Source organism: Gouania willdenowi, chromosome 21 (assembly GCF_900634775.1).
Source record: "Gouania willdenowi chromosome 21, fGouWil2.1, whole genome shotgun sequence".
NCBI lineage: Eukaryota > Metazoa > Chordata > Actinopteri > Blenniiformes > Gobiesocidae > Gouania > Gouania willdenowi.
In genome coordinates this window covers 4,837,914-4,860,600 of record NC_041064.1, presented here as the reverse complement: position 1 = coordinate 4,860,600, position 22,687 = coordinate 4,837,914, and the positions used below count along the sequence as shown (strand labels likewise).

The window sequence follows — 22,687 nt, the reverse complement described above, 5'->3', positions numbered from 1 at the left end:
TAAAAGTAGATTTAGATCAAATGTTAAAAGAAGATGCATTTTTTTATTTTTATTGAAAGAATGATCTTGAAGATCACTTTAAGTCAATCTATGTTAAAAAATTCTTCAAAAAACTAAATATTTTGCACCTATTGAAACATACGTCGATGAATACAGCTGTTATTGAGTTGTTTTCTGTTGTGTTTTTTATAAAACGCTGTTTGGGGCTCATTCCGTTTTTTGGTCGTTAAAATGAATGTTTATTCTTTGTATTGCAATGTATATGTTTGAAGACGTGTCAGTCAATCAATCAATCCTTTTTAATCAGTCGACAAGAAGTTTGAGCTTGCGTAAAACAAACTCAAACAACATACACAACAATTTAAAATAGATTAGAATATATGGCATAGGATACTTCTTAAATTAAATCAGCTACTCTCACATAAATCACATTTGGTTTCAAGGAGATTCTTAAGGATCAAATGGCTTCCCATCTTTTTGAAGTATTCTATTTCTCCTGTTGAAAAGCTTTTGGCGTGTGTAGGCTTTTGTTGTTATGAGACCCTTTCCTCAGAGCACCTGTACGTAGGTAGATGTAAGCATGAGGCACTTGTTAAAGCGACGCTTTGACTGTGGTGGGCGAGTTGAGTTCTCATCAGCGTGTGTGTTGGTGGAGATGATGAGCAAAACGTGTTTCTACACCTGTGCAAAATAACTGGGAAAATACATACAGCTCGACTGAACTGACAATTTTCACCCTTCGTCATTGCCTGCTACATACAAGCAAAGCTTTTTAGTTGAACACAATACCTTCTGTGTAGTATATGCACTCGCACATACATTACTGGTGTTTTTATTAATAATTGCTTGTGACAGTAGCGGCTATTACTGATAAATATATACTGAAAGGGGACTTTTCCTTTCTTTTCATCACTTACCTATGGCCTTTAGCATAAATACATTTACTTCAGGCAGTACTAACCAGTTGAATTCAAGTGGGTTGCAGATTATAGGTGGATAAAACTAGTATTTTCATTACAATGCTCTAGTTTGCACTTCCACATATAAATAAAATTGATGACAAGACGAGAAGAAAACTTGTCAAGGAGGCTGTCAAGAGGCCGACAGCAACATTGAAGTAGCTGCAGGAATTTCTGGCATGTACTGTCTTTTAGTACATGTACATAGTAATCTCCCATCTTCTTCATACTGTATGTATTACACTGGGCTATGGGGTAGGATGGCTAGACAGAAGCCTTATCGTACGCAGAAAAACATCCAAGCTCGGCTTCATTTTGCAAAAACACATTTGAAGTTTCCCAAACGCATCTGGGAAAATGTGTTATGGTCCGATGAAACCAAGGTTGAACTTTTTGTTAATATTTGGTGCAAAAACAACACTGCTCATCACCAAAAGAACACCATACCTACAGTGAAGCATGGTGGTGGCAGCATCATGCTTTGGGGCTGTTTTTCTTCAGTTGGAACTGGGGCCTTAGTCAGGGTGGATGGAATTATGAACAGGTCCAAATACCAGGCAGTGTTGGCACAAAACCTTCAGGCTTCAACAAAAGAATGGCTTGACCACAATCAGATTGAGGTTTTGGAATGGCCCTGCCAGAGTCCAGACCTGAATCTGATTGAACATCTGTGGGGTGATCTGAAGAGGGCTGTGCACATGAGATGCCCTCGCCATCTGTTAGATTTGGAGCGGTTTTGTATAGAAGAATGGGCAAATATTGTCTCATTAAGATGTGCCATACTGATAGACTCTTACCCAAAAATACTGAGTGCTGTAATAAAAGCCAAAGGTGCTGCAGCAAAGCATTAGTTTAAGAGTGTGCATGTTTATGCAACCAGGTTATCTTTAAGTTTTTTATTTTTCCCCTTTCAAGGTTTCAGTTTGTTTTTCAATTGCATAGTACAGGTTATAGGTCACATTAAAGGTGGAAAAAGTTGTGAAATTATTTATCTTGGTGTCATTCTTTTACATCACAAAAACATGGCATTTGAACAGGGGTGTGTAGACTTTTTCATATCCACTGTAAGCATGGGAAAAATGTAAGCCCTGCGAATATTGAGGAGTTTTATTCAATTTGTGTGTTTGGAGGCACTGAGATATAATTGGATGCTCTAAACTGGGCCGGATTTGGCACCGGGGCGTAAGGATTTGTGCTTCTTGCATCACGCCGGCAGGACTTCTAAGACATATGGCTGGTACAGGTTTGATACTTAAAGCTTGCAAACCTTTATTCTGACAATCCATGTGCTTAGTACTTCAATAATGGTTTGGGGCACAGAGTTAGTGTTAGGATAGATAACACTTTCTGATACTCTTCTGTGGAGATCCAGATGACCTGGCCATTTTAAAAGTAGATCACTGGAAAATCTGGATAATTCTGAGCTAAAGGTTTGAGAAGCAGGCTTTTCACTGAAGACTTACTGATTTCAATCCAAAAAAACTTATATTAAGGCCCTTATATTAAAATCCTATATATACAAGAATTTCAAATATTCTTGTTCACTTACCAATAGAGTAATTTTCTTATTCAATCAAGCATCTCAGGATGCAACTGACAAATGATTTTAGTTGAAAGAGGTCCAAACTTGCACCTTAAGAATTTAAAGCTACTCAGTACAATATATTTTTGTTATATATAACACTAAGAAAGACATAGTCTAGGTATGGCTGCACAATTCATTGAATATTAAACATGATCACGATTTTGGTTGCCACGATTAAAGTAACCTGATCATTGGCAATATTTACATTTAAAATGTGGGCTCTGCTGCAAATCAAACCAGGCACTTTCTCAAACATTAGCCAGAAGCAGCTTTAAGTAATTTGGTGGATTGATGAGAGCTGTAAGTTTGAATTGTTTCCAATGAGTCTGGAACTTTGGTTAATTTTATTTTTTTGGTATCATTTTTATTTAAAGCTTCATTTTGCACTGTAAACTGTTCATATGTTATTGTTTATTTTTTTTGTTTTTTTAAGTAGTGCAATAGAAATACAGATTTTTCCCTAACATGATAAATAATTGTGATTATAACCGTAATTACAATATTGATCAAAATAATGGTGATTATCCTTTTGGTCATAATCATGCAGTCCTAAGTCTAGGCCTCATAGATCAATAAATCGTTTTTTTTTTTTTTTTTTTTTAAAAAAAAAAAAAAAACGCAAAAACGTACTCACAAAGGTTAAAAGTTTATGCAAGCAAGTTTATGACTCCATCACTAGCTTGTTATCAAATGGTCGTGTAACTTGAACTTTAGAATAGTTTTGCACATTGCGTTGAGTGCAGTAAAGTTTCTTTTAGAAGTGTTTTTACTTCTTTAGTACAGAGATTTATTGTGTTTCTTCACCAGACAAGAATTACCTCTCTGATTTCAGTATTCAGGTGTTTCCGTGAAAAGCCAAAATGCCAATGTCTGCCATTGTTTTGTCAATAACTTTCAACTTTTTGTGAAAACACCAGAAATGTTATTTTGGCAATATTTTTGTGCTCACATTGGCATCGGTAGTGAATGAGAATAGCTTTTTGATGAAATGCAGGTACAGTTTATCATGCCCAGTAGCTTCAAACTAATTTCTCCCTGACGTGTTGATGCCAGGTAACTTGGAACACATTAAGAGGATTTTCAAAATTGAGTTTTCCATGAGATTATGAATTGTTGATTTCTTTTTACAGTGTAAAACTCTGTGCTTCAACTTAATTAGTTTGATTTAAGAGCCCTTTTTGTTGCTTAGAGCATCTGTATATCAATCATTTACTAAGTCACTGATTAAACCTTATATAGCATGAATTCCCATATGTAAGTGTATGGTTTTATTTATTTGGAATTATTATTTTTTTGGTCCCTTATGGTCCAAAACACACTCAACTTTGTCTTTTCACAGCAGGAACAATAGGAACTAAGCTTTTATCTGTGTGCACAGCTTGCACAACATGCGTGAGCCACAGTAGAATCGAAGCAGTGTAGATAAAAGCCGTATCAGCTGTTGGAGAATATTGTTCGACCACGATCCTTCTATACAAACAACAACATACCACCCACACATTGCTGTCCCGCTTTGAATTGATTGCTTTCTCTTTGCCAAATGGAGCTATAGTCTAAAACCCAGGTGGAGTTATCTCATGGCTTTCTTCATTGTGTTGCTTTTGAACACAATGGTATTTACTCATGCAAGCTTTTGTCTGTGGGACTATAGAATAGAAGTCCATGTGGTGCAATCCATTATAGAAAAAGGCTTTTGGGATAGTAATTAGTAGCCTTTGTGTGACTTATTTTTCTAAAGGTAAACTTTATACCACAATTTAATAAATGGCAAATATCTTAGACATATTCATATTGTGTTTTAACTTTTTTATTTCATCTCTACAGCCTGAGGACAGAGTGTCAGCCACCAACTCGCCGTCAGTTCGACTCACAATCATTTTAACTGTTGTCAATCAGCTCAGCGGGTCACACGGACACCCAGACGCCTGAGGCTATTTTGGACGCTAGTCAATTGATCTTGTTCTAAATGAGAAATAACAGCTTATTTTCCATGTATGTTGGTTTTTACACTGTTGTCCATTCTAAAATTTTCATCTGAAGTCCCTTTTGTGGACATGAAGAGATATTACATGTATTATTATTGTAATATACAGGTTTAGTTCACCCATAACCACCAGTTGAACACTGAACAAGACCCTGAGAGCATTTTATCCCGTGGGCCGAGTCTCTTCCCTATACCTGGAGAAGTTATAACGTGATGTCAGAATGCCTTCAGAAACTACTATTGAAAAATGCTTGATTATCTAAAAATCTAAAATCAAGGTAAAGTTTTTGTTTGAAAGGACATTAGGCTCAACTTTGACAATCACTTCATACTCTGGAGACGCTCTATTTAAATAAAAAACTGACATGTACTTGTTTTGGACCTTATTTAGTTGATTTTATTTCTGTTTTATGCATTTAACTTGCAGATATTTTGTCATTTATACTGTGCATATTTAATTAGCATGCTGTGAAAATAAGCATTGTGTTGAGGCCTGCTTAATCACTTTTATTGCACTTTAAAAACTGGCTTAGACAATGGCTATAAATGCAATGTAATAATAAGACTAAAACAGCCTAATTAGTTAATGGGTTCTTCTAGAACAGTGGTTCTCTCGCCTTATCAGGCCGCGACCCCCAAGATAAAGGTGTCAGAGAACATTAACCCCCACTTTCTATGTGGAGACAGGGCCATCTAGAAGGGGGAATAAACAGGGTAGCTTGTTTATTTATCTGAATAATATCCACTGTCATCCAGGAAGTTTATTATTTGCACCATAGTATATAGTCATCTTAAAAATGTAAAACCATAGAAATTGGTTAAAAGTTGCAAATATGTGATCAAAAATGGACTTAAAAAGTAGTAAAAAGGGTTTGAATTGTCAATATTGAAACAATTAGTAGGAACAATTAGTTTAAACTGGCAAATAATGGGCATGACAAAGCGTGAATGTAGTTAAACTGGCAAAAATAACTATGAAATGTGGGGAAAAGAGGTTAAAAGGGACAATAATGGGTCAACATGTGCAACGTTAGTTGGGAAAAGTGGTGGAAAGGGTTTATAAGTGCCAAAAATGTCTTAAAAGTGGAAAAAATGTGTAGAAAAGGCATTGAAATTTGATGGAAAAATAGCAGAAATGGCAAGAAAAAGTGATGAATATAAAAATATGGCCAGTTTGGTGTAGCAAAAATGAGCTCCAAAAAATGATTCCTATTTTCTCGAAGGTACCTGGCAACCCCCTCCCACTAGAATAACAATAATGCATGATTTTCTACTTTAAGACGCGAAATAAATACTTGATTTATATCCATGTTGTGCTAACTTGACAAATTGTTCATAATAAACAATATTAGTTGGCCTTTTCATCAAACGACCAAGTTGTTTATTCTTTAAACATGAAATTAGCATGTTAAGTGTTTAGCGAGATCAGTGGCCAGAGAACAACATGTAATTGGTGAAGGAACTATGAAAAGCAAGAAGAGGAAGTCCTCCTTTTGTAGCGATCCAGGGCTTTCTGGGCTATAAAAAGAAGTCTTGCTCTTCTTGATTTGATCGTCCGGTCCATGTGTACGATACTTTCTTCTTTGCTGACCTTTCTATTTATCTTCTACTATCCTTGTTTCTTAACGTACCAAAAGTTGACACTTATCAAACTCACAGGTTCATGTTGGCCCTTTTCAATGAGGCTGAGAAGAGTCTTTGTTGCATTTTTGCTTTGAGGATGTTTTCCTACCGATCTCAGCATGGCCATTTCCTGCTTCCCCCCCCAAGGATCTCGCAATCCATCTGGCCTGATGTTTTTTACCGCTGAGGAACACTCAATTACTGTGAATAAAGTGTATTAAAGCTCAAGACCCCCTCAAACTTTAGACTGTGGGTGGGAGGCGTTTTCCTTTGCCTTCTGACCTTGGTCTGCCTAACCAACCCCGTGTCGAATAAATGACAGGTAAAAGGATTTTGTTTCTTCATCCAGCTTACTTGGAATCATCCTTTTGATTACAACACTCCTATTATTAGTTCCCAATGAGATTATTGGTTTTTTGCCTGCCTTTCTTTAGGGTCCAGTATCATGCTATTTTTCACCCATCTCCATTTGTTTTCAGAACCCCAACAACATAATATTTGAGGTTTATTTTCCTAAACTTGCTTGTTTCTCAGTTTTAGCCCTCTGAAAAGTAACTTTCTAAGCAGTTCTAAAAACTAGCTGTTTTTGGGCCTACTTATGCATATTCATGAGTAGGTGTGTCTGTAGATGTTGACTCCACACAACAGCTGATCACTAGCGATTTTCTTTTGCTATCCACACACTCTTGTTATTGTTGTCAGTCAAAAAAACCTGCACATTACAGTAAAACACATGGCTATTTAAGTGGCTATTGTGATTGTGAGTCAGACAAACACTGTTTCCGGATTGTGTGTGCGGCAGCAGCAGTGGAGTAAATCAGCTGTTTTAGCTGCTTCAAACACTCACCTGAGCTGCTACGTCACTTTCTTGCTGTTCTCTCCACTACTGATCACAGGAATAGTCAATTCAAGATGATAGTCCACTGTTTTATCCAACCACTGTGTCACATTGGGTCACAAACACATCAGATTATCTCAAAGGAGATACGAGGCGATATAACGGGTCCTAAAAGTGGAACTGCTCTGGGTGCTACTGTTGCTGCCCACTGCTCCTCAGGGAGGGGTTAAATGCAGAGAACACATTTTGTGTATGTAGCTTTACATATATGACAAAGTATAATACATTAATGTATATTCAATATTAAACCGCAGTGTTTGTTTTAGCTGTGAAGTAGTTTGAGAGGGAGGAGCTCACATTTTTATAGGGTAGGAGGAGGAGTTTCCGCTATGTGAAAAATCCAACTCTCCCATTTGGAGCTGACTTTTTACAAAATGTGGAATAATAAGGGAGGGGGGAAACAACTTTTTCAACTTTGGCCCTCTGAATGAGGCTAAAAGGATGTATATCACTATAGCAAAAGCATTATAAAGTGATTGTTTCACTTAAGTTTATCCAAAAAACGTACATGGATGCCTGAAAACAAGACTTATTTTGATCTTATTTTGTTTGTTTGATCTGGCCATATCATGATTTTCTCATTGCCATCAGTTTTGTTTGTTTTTTTTTTTTTTTTTACATCTAGGCAGAAATCCACAGATGGTCCACATCTGTACAGGTCAACACCTTCCGTATGTGTCTGGTTCTGTATCGGTGCTACTGTCTTTTTGCATCTACACACATGTTTTCCTGGATTATTTGGCTGATCTTCCTCTTGGACGTTCTTTACCCCATTAGAAAAATGTTGCTTCCTCAACTGTGGTCTCTGTAGCACCAGGCGGATTTCCTCCAGGCTCTGGGGAAGCCGGGTCGCGCTACTGTAAAGAGTCCACATCCTTGTATAACTAAAAAAAAAAAAAGTGTGCAGCTTGCTACATTATAGCTTTAGCTTTATTAGGAATTGCAAAAAACTGTCAAATCTATTCTTCAAATAATCCTTTCATGTTTAAGATTCACGTCACACATGGTCTGCTAATTGCGTCCTTCTGTGTTCCGCTTACACAAGACGGGGAGTGAAAGAAGCTCACCAGACTATTTTATACCGCTTACCTCATGTCTGTGTGGCTTTGTGTTCACCGCCGCCACGTGCTCGGCCAAATTACAGCCTGTAGGCAGATGTGAAGGGGAGGGGCCTTGTAGCACTTAAGAGTCCAAGGCCATATAACCCCCCACCACAACACACTGATCACATTCAGTTTCCTCTGTTTGAACAGTGACCTTGGTGCTCCGTCAGTAAAACTCTCACTTTTTTTAAAGCACTGCAGCCTGTTGGTGTTTATCTTGGCATTTGCTGACAAAGCAATACTGCACAGTTTCAGCTTCTTGATTTATCCTCTTAAGTTCCAGCCCTCTTCCTGTTTTCTGCTTTACTATTCATATTCTGATTACATGTTGTCTATTCATATTCCTGTGACCTGCTTAATGTCTGTCAGTTACTGGCAAAGGACCTCCCACTCCTATTTTACACCCATGACCTCTAACTGGTACTTTTCTGCTGCTGGCCCCACTGGCCTGGTCTGGTGGTGGGTGGGTGGGTGGTGTTGGGTGAAATAATTGTGTGATGGTTTGCTCATTGTCAGGATCAGGTCAGGCAACAGGAGTGTTTTCACAAAGCAGACATCTGCTGTGCTCGGCTGCTCTTTTCAGCAGTGACGTAATGTCCTGTGGTCAGACTGGACAGAAACTGGCAGATTGGTGGACAGGGGAGGGCGGGGCCCTGATCAGGGATTGTGGTGGTGGAGATTGAATAATGGATAGTGCTCGGTTGGGCAATCAGTGCGTTGGTGGTAAATATAGACACTGAAAGTGTCAAAAAGGATGCCTGTTATTATGAAAATGCTACTAAAGTATATGAAGATTCGATTTGTGTCTTTAACTCTTTAAAAATCCCATATCAGTTGAGATGATGTTGATATTGGGGGATTTAAAAAGCCATTATTTGAAAACTGATGTACCGCTTACTGTACATCAGGGTTGTCAAACTCATTTTAGTTCGGGGGCCAAATACGGACCAGTTTGAGCTTAAGTGTGCCACAGATTTTAGGTGGGAAAAAGAGAAAATTCAACCTTAATTCTGCACTTATGTTTGCACTTCCACATATAAATAACATTCTGTATAAATGATAAAGTAGGTGAGTATATTGGTCCCTGCAGGACCTTCACTTAAATGTACTCGATTTTGGGAATTTAGGGAAATTTTGTGAAATAATTTGAGGGAAATGTACTAGATATTTGAAAAATTGAGAGTTCTTCCAATAATTTGAGATTAAAAATTACTGTCATCCTATGATATAAGAAGTGGAAAACTGAGCTTTGCAAATATTGTGGATTTTAATTGGATTTTTGTATTTGGAGGGACTGAGATATCTACAACTGAATTAGTTGGTGTTGTTTTTCATTTCTCAAGTGAGCCGAATTTGATGCTCGGGTGGGAGGGAGAATACTAAATATTACCAGCAACTCACAAAATAACAACAAAAACACACAAAATAAGAGAAAAAATATAATGAACAATAAAAAGAACAGACAAAAGACAACAAAATACACAAAATGACAACGAAGAGACTTGTATTAATAGAGAAAAATACTTACTATTACCAAGATCACTACAAAATACACAAAAATAACATAAACTGAAAATACAAGAGTCAGTTTTGGTCCGACATTGGGATTCTGAATTTTTTTTTTATAATCGAACAGAAGTAAGAAAAAAGCCAAAAGAGTTTGAGAACCATTCTTCTAAGAGACATTTTCAACTCCTGCATGACAGACTTTCCTATGAAAATGAACTGAATCAATTTCTTGGTAACTTTGTAAGGCACTTATCAAACATTACTATAAATTGCTTCAACACTTTTGCTTTTGTGTATTCTGGTTAATGCCCTGGCCAGCTAAAGGACAGTAAGAAACAATCACATTTAATAGAAATTGCATGTTTTTACCTGAATCGAACCCCGGTGCATTTAAAACAAGTTTCCTAACTTATTATCTGGAGCTGCTTTGAACAAGTGACTGAAAACAAAGAACCTAACATGGTGAGGGCATTCTGAATATTACCCGATGATGTCAGCATGAAAGTAAAAGCAAAAAGTGCTGCTGTGGAGTTTGCCGTTTGGCCTGGGGATACTTGGTTGAGGTCCACATTAGACACTGATGCGTCAGCAAGGCTGTTTGTGGGATTTTGTACAAAACGATGTGTGATGGTTTTTAACTCTGAGCCCCATTAGGATGAACTGTACTTTACATTTTGGTCTGGAATCTATTCATCTGGGTGCCCTTGGGTCAAGCTTCTTTTTTTGGGCAATCAGCTACTTTAAAAAACCAGGGGTCAGACTTAGTTCAGCATGTGATTACAGGTTTTAAGTTCTGCTCTCTAAAGAAAGGCATCTGCTAATAAATTTCTTGCTAGCCTACGTCTGATTTACAGATTAGTGTTTGATTTTTAACAGAACTGAAGTATGGAACTCGGTTTTCCAAGTCTTAAAGGCCATTAGCGGACGGACGCTACTGTAAATCCTGATGTGTAACATGCGTACATCTGACAAATGCTTTCCCTCAACGATTAACAGAAATGGATATCCAATAGCTATTTGGTTAGCCAGATTCAAACTCCTGTCAGCATCTGTGAATCAAAGTTCTTCCTCCTGTGTTTAGCTGTAATATACTTACATAAATACTTGATTAATAATGATTCTCAGGCCTGAGAGATTTGAAAGCCCCCCCCCCCCCCCCCCCCCCCCCCACCCACCCTCCAGGCGAGGAATGCTACCAAATTAGACTCTGGGGAAAGAGCATTTTAAAGCATTCCTTAAAAATAACCTCAAGCTATATTTACTCTGCTCAATGTCAAATGTTCGACTGGAAGATGTTAATCTATGCTCGATGGTTAAAAGCTGAAGATTAGCTAACCTAATTACTGCCGTTTGAGGTAAATTGTGTCCAGGTGTTTGCGTGCGTAGCATCAGAGTAGCGCATTTTTAGCCTAATATAACTGTAATAACTGCTGCCATAGGGAGACTAAGGCTGTGTTTGAAATGGCACATTCTGTACGATACACTACAAACTCAACGAGTATATATAGGATGATGACTGATAATGAGCGTTCCCACTGAAGTATACTTCCAAGTTTTCCAAGATGCATTTTGAACCTACAACAATAAAAACCTGAATCACACTGAGGATCTCTGTTGATTCTCCGGAAACGCATTTCATGCCGACATTTCGAGATTTTCGTAGACCCGCCTTGGTCTGTGTTCGAAATCTCATACTAACGCTACTCGTACGTAGTTTGACGTCAAAATGAGTATGTCGTACGTTCACATTAGATAGTAAGAAAAGATTGAGTATGTGAGAAATACCTGGATGTATACTATATCAGGACTTTTTAAATATGCGCGGTGGACACACTCGTCATACTCAACCGTCCCATGATGCATTGTGAGCAGAATGTAAAATCGTCCTGAGACCGGTGTCACGTACTGAGTTTACCTCCATACTGAGATTATAACCCTAACCCTAACGTAATCCAATAAACAAATAAAACACGTGTACTTTCACTTTGAAAACAAAAATAAACAAAAATGTTTTTTAAAATTTTTTTTTTTAGCAAAAATAAATTTTTTGGTAGTGCGCATACAGTAAATGCGTATATACAATCTCAGTACGATGTGAACTCAGTACATGACACTGGCTTCAAGCTCAAAATCAAACATTCCTTTTTCAAAATAAAAGTATCTCTTCTTGTCTCCCATTGGTTTTTAACACTTTTGTAAATGGGGCTCCTGTTTGGAAGTTAACCAGAAGTTTTGTCAGTAACACAGTGGCGGACAATATGGAATCTCCGAAATGTCGGAATGAAATGTGTCTTTGTGAGTTTTATGGATCAAATGAGCACGCGTTGATATTCTACTTGGTCACTTCCTCACTTAAAATGTTTTCAGAACTTTCAAAGGTGGCAAGTCAACTGAGAAATTTAGAACCGGCAGATGTTTTTATCCCCTTAGTCCAGTGGTTGGCACTTTCTTCAAGGCTCCAGATGTAGATAAGGCTGAAAATGACCTCTGTTGGGAGAATTTGTGCCCCAATCCTTTAAAACCTAGTTGTTGAGTAGTATACTACACTTAAGTAAAGTTGCTGCTGGTGGCTCTCATTGAAATTAACTTGCAACAGACATTTCTCAATGAAAAAGTGCCATTGTTATATTCCCCTGTCCAAATCAAATTCTTAAATTGTCATGACGACCTGCTCTCAGTGCAAACAGATAGGATATTGTTCTGGAATTTATTGGGGCTGCGGGGGTTCATGGAACCCATTGTTTTATTGTGTTTGTGACCTAGAATGCGTCTCTTTAGAAAAGCTCATTTTTTGCTCATCCTCTTAATGTTTTTCCAATTCTACAGCTTCAAACACCTTCCCTGCAGGGTAGGAAATGCACTTTTTTTTTATTTCCCTGTCATTAAAACTTGGGAATTCCCAAATCTAGCTGCAAATCAAGCTTTTTTACCAGATGCCCTTTAAAGTGTAATTGCACATGGATAATACATTTACTATTTTATTTTAATTGAAGGCTTTTTATGACCTCAGATTTGATATTTAATTTCCAACCATAAAATACTTGATTCACATACTTTTTTTTGTCTTGCAGGCGTTTAAGTCCAACTCGTTGCCTGTTTTATTGCTTGCTGACTGAGTTTGAATCTAACATCTGTAGTTTAGTGTTGGCTCACCATTTGCACCACTTTTTGTTGGGTTGTGTTCTTGTACAGTAAATTAAGATTTAGTTTTTTTTTTCCTTTACTCTTTCTTCCTTTTTATTAACTTTATAATGTAACTGTTCATTGGTTTCGTCATAGCTCACATACTGTGCAGAAGTTTGGGGAAATAGCTACAAAACAAATGTATAATCAACAGTTAAACTTCAAAAGAGAGCAATATGCTATATACATAACACCAGATATTTAGATCATACTAACCCATTGTTCCACAAGTCAAAGTTGTTCAAATTTGCAGATTTAGCTGTTTTTCAAAGTATTCAAGTTGTATTTAAGGCCAATAATAAAGTATTACCTGAAAACATTCAAAAGCTCTTTATTAAGAGGGGAAGGGCTTATACTAACGAAGGTAACATTAATTTTAAGAGTGTAAAAATATTAAGCAATTTAAAAGAAAATATAGAGAAAATATCTTTATGTTGTATGACAATTTTGAAAGTGTGTTATATGTTTTATGTGTGTGTATTTAATCAAAATCATAAAAAGATGAGAAAAAAATGAATTTATTAATTGCAGCAATGGCTGAAAAACAGGATGCTAAAAATTGATTTGCTACTGTAATGTAGGAAAAGGGGCGGGACTACTAAGTTTTTACCTCAACCCACTCCCTTTCAAATACAAAAAGTATGTGTATGCAGTAATATATGTAATTATTGGGTTTTTTTCAGGAGGGAAGCCATCTACATCAACAGGGTTTACGGGGATTCTTAAAAGTTCTTAAAAGGCATTAAATTCATGAATCTAAAAATAAGGCCATACTTGTTATTAAAATGTTTTAAATCAATGTTTCAAAAGTCTTAAATTTGAAAACCTAATAAGTAGGATTTTATGATTGTAATTAGTCTCACATTTCAAAATAAATGGTTTTGTTCGGTTTAAAGAAAAAAACAAAAACGTATAAACATTTTTCTTAATGGTTTTGATTTTTTGTATTTTTGTTGTTTTATAGATTTCTGGCTATTTTTGGAGTCTTGTGTTTTTGATTATTTTAGTATATTTTGTATTTTACTGTAATTGTGTGTATTTGTGTGTTTACTTTGGGGGCCGCCAGTTGCACGTCTGCACGAGACACTAGAAAAAATTAGTCTAACCCCATGTAATTGATGTAGCTTTTGTTTCCCCCAATTATCTTTACTGTGTGAAGATGGTCTTAAATTTCATTTCAAATGGTATAGTATATCACTAACTAGCAAACATACATTTCCAGGTGAAATAAACCAGGTTGCGAGTGGCATTTCCTCCTGTTTTATCAAAAATATTGTTATACACATTTTCTCACCAAGTAATGTGCTAACATCCATCCCTGCTCTCCGTGGTGTGATGAAAAAGCATGTTTTATATGAACAGCAGATGTTCTAAGTGAATCTAAGCAGTAGAAGCTGATCTCTAAGTGGTTTTGTTTGAGCAGCATTAGTTGAGCCAAGAAGAAGCTGGAATGGGTCCGCTATCAAAGCCAAATCTCTAATTCATACGAGCCGACTTGTTGCTAAATAAAGCTGCATGTCACTTCAATCCCGCAAACATCCCCCATATGTAACCCACTTTCAGATAGTCACATGCTATTGATCATAGCTTCGCACACGAGGCTTTTATTTGTGTGATCATATTTTTACCCCACTGCCTCCTCTTAAAAACCTCAAAATAAGCTGAAAAAATAAAGGCCGTAATGTTTTGCTATGGAGCGTGTTATTGTGTGCGGCGGCTAATGGCGTCTGGTTTTCTTCTAGCTACGCTCTGGCGGATGAGGCCTACCGCTCTCTGAGGGATCAGGATAAGGACCAGTGCATTCTCATCACGGGGGAAAGTGGAGCTGGGAAAACTGGTAAGAGATCACATCTTTAGCAGTGTGCGCTCTAATCTACACAAATGTTCAGCTTAGCGTTAGCATTCAGTAAATGGATCAGAACGGATACATCTGGCCTCTTTTAGAAAAATCAAAGTGAACCCACATATCCAATGTGAGCAGTTAAGTAATAGAAAAGGATATTAAAATATTTGGATTGAAAATACCACCAATATTATTGGGGAACTGAAGAACAGGCTTCATCTTAAACTGCAAAATAAAGTAATTAACTTACAGTAAATATAGATGTTAAATGTGAGTGGAATTGAGAGTATAAAGGGTGTTTAGGGACTCAGAGATTCTGTTATGGAATTTCCCAAATTTTGTTTCAGAGTTAACCATTTTTCATTTAACTCTTTTTTTGGTTTCATTTTTACAATTTCGTTTAGCAGACACTTTTGTTCAAAGCAACGCGCAACACAAGCAAGACTTTAGACTGGAGAAAAAACACTTGGTATGTTCAACAAGTTCTAGAACAATTGTGTCTAACTTAAAGCCCAGGGGCCAAATCTGTCCCAATAGAGCAAACATAGGCAACAGCAGACCGGGGGCCACATGTGGCCCTCAGTCTAATATTTTGCGGCCCCAAAAGCAAATCCCCAAAAATTGTAATTCAAGAAGTTGGAAGGGATATGAAGCACAACATATTACACAAATAAAAAATACACAAATGGAATCATAAAACATACATTTACAACAGACGGACGCAACAACCACTTAAACAAACAAAAATACTACCAAAACACACAAAGCAAGAACCCGTTAAAGAATAGCTCCAAAGACACTGAAACTGTTAACAATATTACACAAAATGACAGTAAATTACAGAAAACAATAAAGTGACCCCAAAAATGCACAAATCAATGACAAAAATGCAGAAAATGATGAAGAAATATACAAAATTACACCAAGAACACAAAAAATGACAAAAACATACAAAGGACTAAAAACTTACACAACATAAACACCACAAAGCCAAAAACAAAAGACAAAACCCTTTTCCCCTCCTCTATTAATGTTCTGATTGGTGATTTTTCTAAATGCCACCATGGAACATTGATCATATGGCCCTCGGATCAGATACAGTCACGTTTGTGGCCCCCGCTGTAATGAATTTATTCATCCCTGCTTTAGAGCATCCAATTCTGCTCGCAGGTGGAAATAGAAATGAGGAAACATTAATTATTGTGTAATAAAAAAATACTCGCCGAGTCAGAAAGCTGTATTTGATCCCCATTAAACACCAATGTTCTTACCACTGACAATCAACATGCCTGTAGTGTACCGTGTAATGATCAAAATGTAAATGATAAAAGTTGACATGTAAAAATAAGTCTGTCATCACTAAAAGTCATTCTTTTTTAATTGCAGGGATTGTTTGTTGGAGAAACTCAAGAAATATGTAAATATGTCGATTTTTCGTGTTGTTTTAAGTTGCTTGTAGCTTGTTTTTCCAAAGTATAGACTTTAACGCTCATCAGATCACATTTTACGGTTTAAAATAAGAACATTTCAATGGCTTGTCGTGCTGTTATCTAGGACTTGTGATGGCAGTAAAGAAGCCTTTAATGGTGCGAGAAGTCAGTCTGAAAACACTTTAAATCTAGAGTTTAAAAAAACAACGACATCTTAAGAAGTCCTTCCAGCAGCGACCCAAAGGCTCCCCCGAGGCACAAACAGGCTCTGCTGCTGTTGCATGCAGTGCTTTGTTGTCAAAACTTTGTTGTTAAGACAAGTGCATGCTAAGGGTTGTTTAGGATTAAACCACAGCTCAGATTTACATCAGATCTGCTGTGGAACAGACAACTGGCCTAATGAGGCATGTGTTTACAGATGAAACATGATGTTACCCTTTAAGTGGTTGGTCGCTGCTCTTCTTTACACAACACTGTATCATAAACTGCTACATTTATTACTATTTGAACAGATATTGATATTAAGAGTGGAATGATGTATTGTCCCAACAAGATATCGCAATATAATAATATCAAAAATATATATTGTTGATGGTTATAAAAGGTCATACCCAGAGTAAGTATGTAAGTATATCGAGAGCTTATTTATCCTTTTTGGTCATTTTATTTTTTTGCAGTATGTAAGATTTTTTTGGGCTTCATTTGCTCAGAAAATCCATCCTAACCTTTGAGAATATTGTAATCCAAAGTGTTCTGAAAGGACACTGGACCTCTGCTCCTTCTTTTGGCTCTGTATTTGAGCTTTAGAAATACAGGAGAGTGACGTGACTTTTAGGCCAATTAGCAACAGTATCAAGTCCCAAACATACTCGGGCAGAACGGACTGCAAGGAGGTCCACGCGGACTCAAAGCATCCGTGACCACGCGCAGTCCCTCCCCATGTGCTGGTCTCAGAGAGAAATTGAGAAAGGATGGGATAAATCGCATGTAAACCTAAAAGAAGCTCATCTAAGGTGGAGAGAACACGGGCAATTTATTTGCAGTCTGGATGCGGAGTGGTGTGGGTCTGCTCTGACCTGCAGCTGGGATCACTGCAGCCGTGAGCACCTCCCTCGCCACAAAGCTCACAGCCGCTGCAAAATGAGGACACTAACTACAGAGTGGCCACATTTACATGGGCGCTTTAATCCCTCTTTAATTCAGAATAAAAGTTAAATCCTTTTTAAACTGACCTTGTAAACACTTGTTTCCTAATGCTAATTTCGAATTAAACTTTAGCCGAATTAGGTGGCTGCTTTATTCAGATTTTATTTCCGAATTAAATAATTCCTGTATCTCGTAAACACTTAATTCCTCTTTCAGTTATTTCCGGTCATTCTGCGCATGTGCGACTGACGATGCATTGGACTTCATTGGACGGGTGCAGTAAATGCGGCCCCGTACTGCATTCACAGGCTGTAATATCACCACGTTTATCATTGTACCTGTTGTTAAAGCTACTATCTTTACCAAGGAGCAAATGTTTATTCCTGGAGTTTTACTGTGCTTTATTTACCGATGATTAGCTCCTATCGCCTTTCCGCTCTGCTGATCAAACTGTGTTATTGTCGAGCTACTGCTTCAAAACTACAATCAAAATAAAGGTGAAAACAGTTCTCATGTGTGGTCTTCTGTGTTACAGCCAACTGCAAAAGGTTTGTTGTGTTTTTCCCGATAGACGTGATACGTCACGTTTGCCCCCTGTCCAATCAGACCCCCAGACCTAGATAATTACTATTACCATGTAAACACAAAGTAGAACACTTTAATACTTTAATTCCAAATGATTTAATTCAGAATAACTAATTCTGAATTTAAAAAAAACATCATGTAACCGTGGCCAGTAATACATCAGAAAACTCTCCAATAATGCAAGATAAATAAAGTCCCTACATTTGTCACTAGTCTCTATTGAGAAAAAAGTCGCTAAGAGTTCCACAGTTGTGCGCGTTCATGAGGATACTGGTGGGAGCATGTCTCACGATTCTACAAACTGCTGCTTTAAGAACTAATGGGTCATTTTTTTCTCATACCTACTGTTGCTGACTATTCTCTGTTTGAGTAATATCACTTGATCAAGCCTTTTTCTAACGTTACACACTACAACATAAGTCATAAAAGTATGTAAGATTCACGCCAATATCGTCTCGTTATTAACCAATACTCAAGTCTGCATTATCAGTATCGGCTCTCTAATGAGAGGCCTCGGGCCCATCACACATGATGCTGCACGCACGTAATTGGACGCACTCGACCGCTCATGTTTTAAAAACCCTAATCCCAGACGCTGCTGCTTTAGCCAAGTGAAAGAGATCAATGGTGATTTCAGTAATCTCATCAAACCCCAAAGCTTTACACGCACACACATTTTTTTAGCCATTCATGACAAGAGGTCATGTGCCTCATTGATTGGTTAGACACAAAATGTAAACGATTTCCATTGAGTCAGCCGTTATCCCGCGAAGCATCTTGTTTTAGCGCCGATAGCTTAAAGCATGTCAGAAGTTTGTTCACATGCCAGCCTCATGTCCAGATTTCCTCTATCCTCCCTTGGCACTTTGCTCTCATCGTCATCATCATCGTCATCATTATCACTTCTGGGTCGCTGTGATGTCACTGGGTTGGATGGAGAGATGGTCCTGATGCTATCCGTCATTCTAAGAGGGATGACACTTGTTTCCCCACAAGACAAACTTAGCTTAGCCATTATTATTTTTAAGCCTCTCGCACATTTCTCACACTTGAAAAAAGGGAGTTTCTCCTTTGTGCTTCTTTAAATCTGCATTTAAATCATTAACTTTAACGATGATAGCTTGATGCAACAGTGGACAGGTTTCTCTTACTTTTTTTGGCTTTTAATTTAGAATGCAAGTCCCCCCTTATGCCCGGCTACTATATTTTGCTCAGAATTTTGTGAAAAAAACAAATATAGAGCATAAGGATGGAATGAATGAGTGATAACACACATTTTAAAGAATCTCATTTTGTAAATAAGTGACATTAAACAGTATTTAGTGCCCCCTGAATAGATTTATTTCTATTGTTTTTATCATTTCCAGTCATTTCTTGCCTGGTGTTTGACCAAGAAAGACTGTTGTATTTGCTGTTCATGCTCTAATCAAGATCATTTCTATCATCATTGTGTGTTTTTGTTGCATCATTATGTGTTATTTTTCTGTTTATTTCTCTCTCATTTAGTGTGTCTTTGTTGTTGTTTTGTCTGTTCTTTTTATTACATTATTCAGCATAATTTTTTCTCTTATTTTGTGTGTTTTTGTTGTTTTGTGAGTTGCTGGTAATATTCAGTGTGATTATCCATTTTAACTAAAAATAAACATTATAAAACCCCATATTTTTAATGCTTTCATTTGTTAATTTTCCTCTCTCTCTACGCACCCCCATTTGAGAAACACTACACTAATTGCTGATCCACACCCTGCCCTAATGCATCTCATGGGGGGATGATGTAAAAGGGATTTCTTCTCAAATAGGAAATGGGAGGGGGCATGTATGTCGCACTTGCTCCTCTGTCATGTTGAGCAAAGACGTATGAAGTAAAAATGTGTGTGTGTGTGTGTGTGTGTCTGGTACATTTCAGAGGCCAGTAAGCTGGTGATGTCATATGTGGCAGCGGTGTGTGGGAAGGGCCAGGAGGTGAACAAGGTCAAAGAACAGCTGCTGCAGTCCAATCCAGTGCTGGAGGGTGAGTGAAGACATCCTGTTCAGGAGCCCCAGTGTCTGAGGTTCACACAAGGAGGTGGGATGTGTGTTACAGGGATCCTCCACTGATTATACTAATGTGGCCTAAAACCTTTGAAATGTACTTATTAGAAGATCTGTGTCTAAAAAAACACAATATCATTATTATGCACCATATTCGACTAATTGCCTTTTAAAAATGGGATTACTTAAAAGTTTTAGAGCCTGTGTTCCTCCATCTTGAAATCCCGTGATTGATGATGTCACACGGCCCCACTGCCTTTAAACATCCCATTGTTTTCTATTGGAGTGAAGCATTCAGCCTGATTTTTAGATCATTTAGCAGCTTTTTCAGTCAAAATGACAATTTGTGCTGTTTCTGTTTGCTCTTTCAATGACGTGTCAAACAGCTTGAGATTAAGCTGCTCCGTATTTGGCCCCTGAACTAAAATGAGTTTTGACATCCCTGCTCTAAATAATCAGGAAAAGTTAAAGATGTCGATGTAAACCTCTTTTGTTTACCAAAAGAGAATATAAACAGTTATGAAAAAAATCTATGATCGCAGGGGGCGACGGTTCCAACTCTGCGGTTTCGTAGTAGACAATGAAGCAGAGAGGAAGAGCTTTCCTTCCCAAAATGATTTGAACAGTCTGTGATTTACTTGCTTAACTGTTTAAGGAGGTGTTAAGGCCCCTTAGGAGAGCTCATTATTCACGTGATTTTATTTCATCTTCATCTATCTCAAACTCTAAAATAAAATAAACAACAAAAATAGAACCCATCAGGGTCGAGACAGTTCATGTGCATATACATGTTAAAACATGTTATATATAAGATCAGTGGTTCATTATTAATAATCAATCAAATGCACATACACACGTATGGCAACATGTATCTACAGTAGTTTGAGAAGGGACAGAATGAAGCAAAGCTTATCTAGATCTACCCCTTTGCCCCTTTGCCATAGTGTCCAAAAAAAAAAATATATATATATATATATATATATATATATATATATATATATATATATAATGCTGAGACAAACCCAATTTCCTTTTTTACGGCAACAATAAAACAAAAAGAAAAGTGCAACATCTATCGCAGCAAAAACTGAGAACCACGAAATCCTGGATGTGCGACCACTCCCATTACACATCGTATGTGCACACCATGTGAACACACCCTACAACCATACACTCACACAATCAACAATCAAAACAAAGGTCCTGTCTACACTGTAAAGTTTCAATTTCAAGATGGCGTAACACAGGCTCCAGTATTTTTAAAAGTTGATAAAAACAAACACGGTACAAAATAATGTGTTTTGTTGGGCACATATCTAATAATAAGTAAATTTCAAAGGTTTTAGGCCACATTAGTAAAAACAGATTGATGCGGCTCGATTTCAGGGTTTTCTCAAAGCACAGCAAAGAATGGGAGCTCGTACACACACGGATGAACTCAGTCAGTCCAGACACACACACACACACACACACGCTGACAGATATTCCCACAGCTCTGTTTCCGGGTACAGAAACAGCTGTACTTTAATTGGGAGCAGTGGACAGGAAGTGCCCATGACTGATGAAGCTGTACGCCCTCCTCGGCTGGCTGCAGAACAAACCCTCCACATCTGTAAGAGTTTAGTTCCTGCAGATCTATAATTGCCCCAACAACACTATAGAGAAGCGCTGCGCTGCTAAAAAGCAACACATCTGTGTCACCGCTTAACGTGTGACCGTGACACTAGGCTCTCATTTGTTTCGCCTTCAATCTCTGTCGCCCTCTTATGTCTTCGCTTTGATTTCTTTGTCTCTCGCTCCTCGCCCTGCGGCAGCTGTCGTTCCAGACGTGCAGCCCACACACTCGCATTAGCAGTGGTGTTAAACATGCATTAATCAGCTGTTATCAGCAATTAAACTGTTATGCTAATAGCACTGTTGCTGCGTGACACATTGGAAGTATTTAAATGTAACAAAGTGGTTTGAAGCCAATGGAGGGATTGGTGGAGCCTTTGAAAAAAAACTCACAAAACCAGAAATGCATGTTGCTTTTTAAAATTTACATTTTTTATTTATTTATTTTTAAACGGCAAAAACACTAAATATGCAATGTCCCAAAAAATGTGAAAGTGAAATATTTTTGATGAGGATATTACAGCCTTGACCATGTCATTAATTGATAGCATCAATTGATTTTAATGCATTATTATTTTTGGCACAAGGACAGTAATTTAAATAAAAAACAATTGTACACAAATGATTCATCTCATAAAAGTGCAAAAAAAAAAAAAATACTACTTAAATATTCCACTACATCAAATCTTTTTAACTACTTCAGACCTTGTTATCGATATAAAATGTTATAATTTTCAATGTTTTTTTTTTATGGACTTTTTGTCTCGGGAACCCTTGATATTTTTTTTTTTTAACAGTAAAAACACTAAATATGCAATATCTCCAAAAGTAAGGTGCAAAGTGAATTATTTCTGATGAGGATATTACAGCCTTGATCATGTCATTAATTGATATCAGAATGGATTTGAATGCTTTAATATTTTTTTGGTACAAGGACAGTTTTAAAGAATAAATAACACTTACACACCTTGTATACACAAAAGGTGCGTCTCATAAAAGTGCAATAAAAAAATGCTACATTAATTATTTTGTTTTACTTCCACTGCATCAGGTCTTTTCAACTACTTCAGACCTATCCATAGATTTAAATGTATTATAGTTTTCAAGCTGTTTTTATGATTGTATGGACTTTTTGTCATGAGAACCCCTGATTTAACCCCAGCGAAAACACTAAATATACATTATCTCCAAAAA

At 37.3% G+C, this 22,687-nt stretch overlaps 1 protein-coding gene across 6 annotated transcripts in view; it reads left to right on the top strand.

Moving 5' to 3' along the window:
* myo1b (myosin IB) overlaps window positions 1–22,687 on the top strand; it is a 93,064-nt gene that overhangs the window by 26,804 nt on the left and 43,573 nt on the right. For all 6 annotated transcript variants that reach the window (XM_028435790.1, XM_028435794.1, XM_028435791.1 and 3 more), the window contains 2 exons: window positions 14,587–14,681; window positions 19,755–19,859. In XM_028435790.1, coding sequence (XP_028291591.1) covers window positions 14,587–14,681; window positions 19,755–19,859 — 200 coding nt within the window. The remainder of the gene's footprint in view (window positions 1–14,586; window positions 14,682–19,754; window positions 19,860–22,687) is intronic.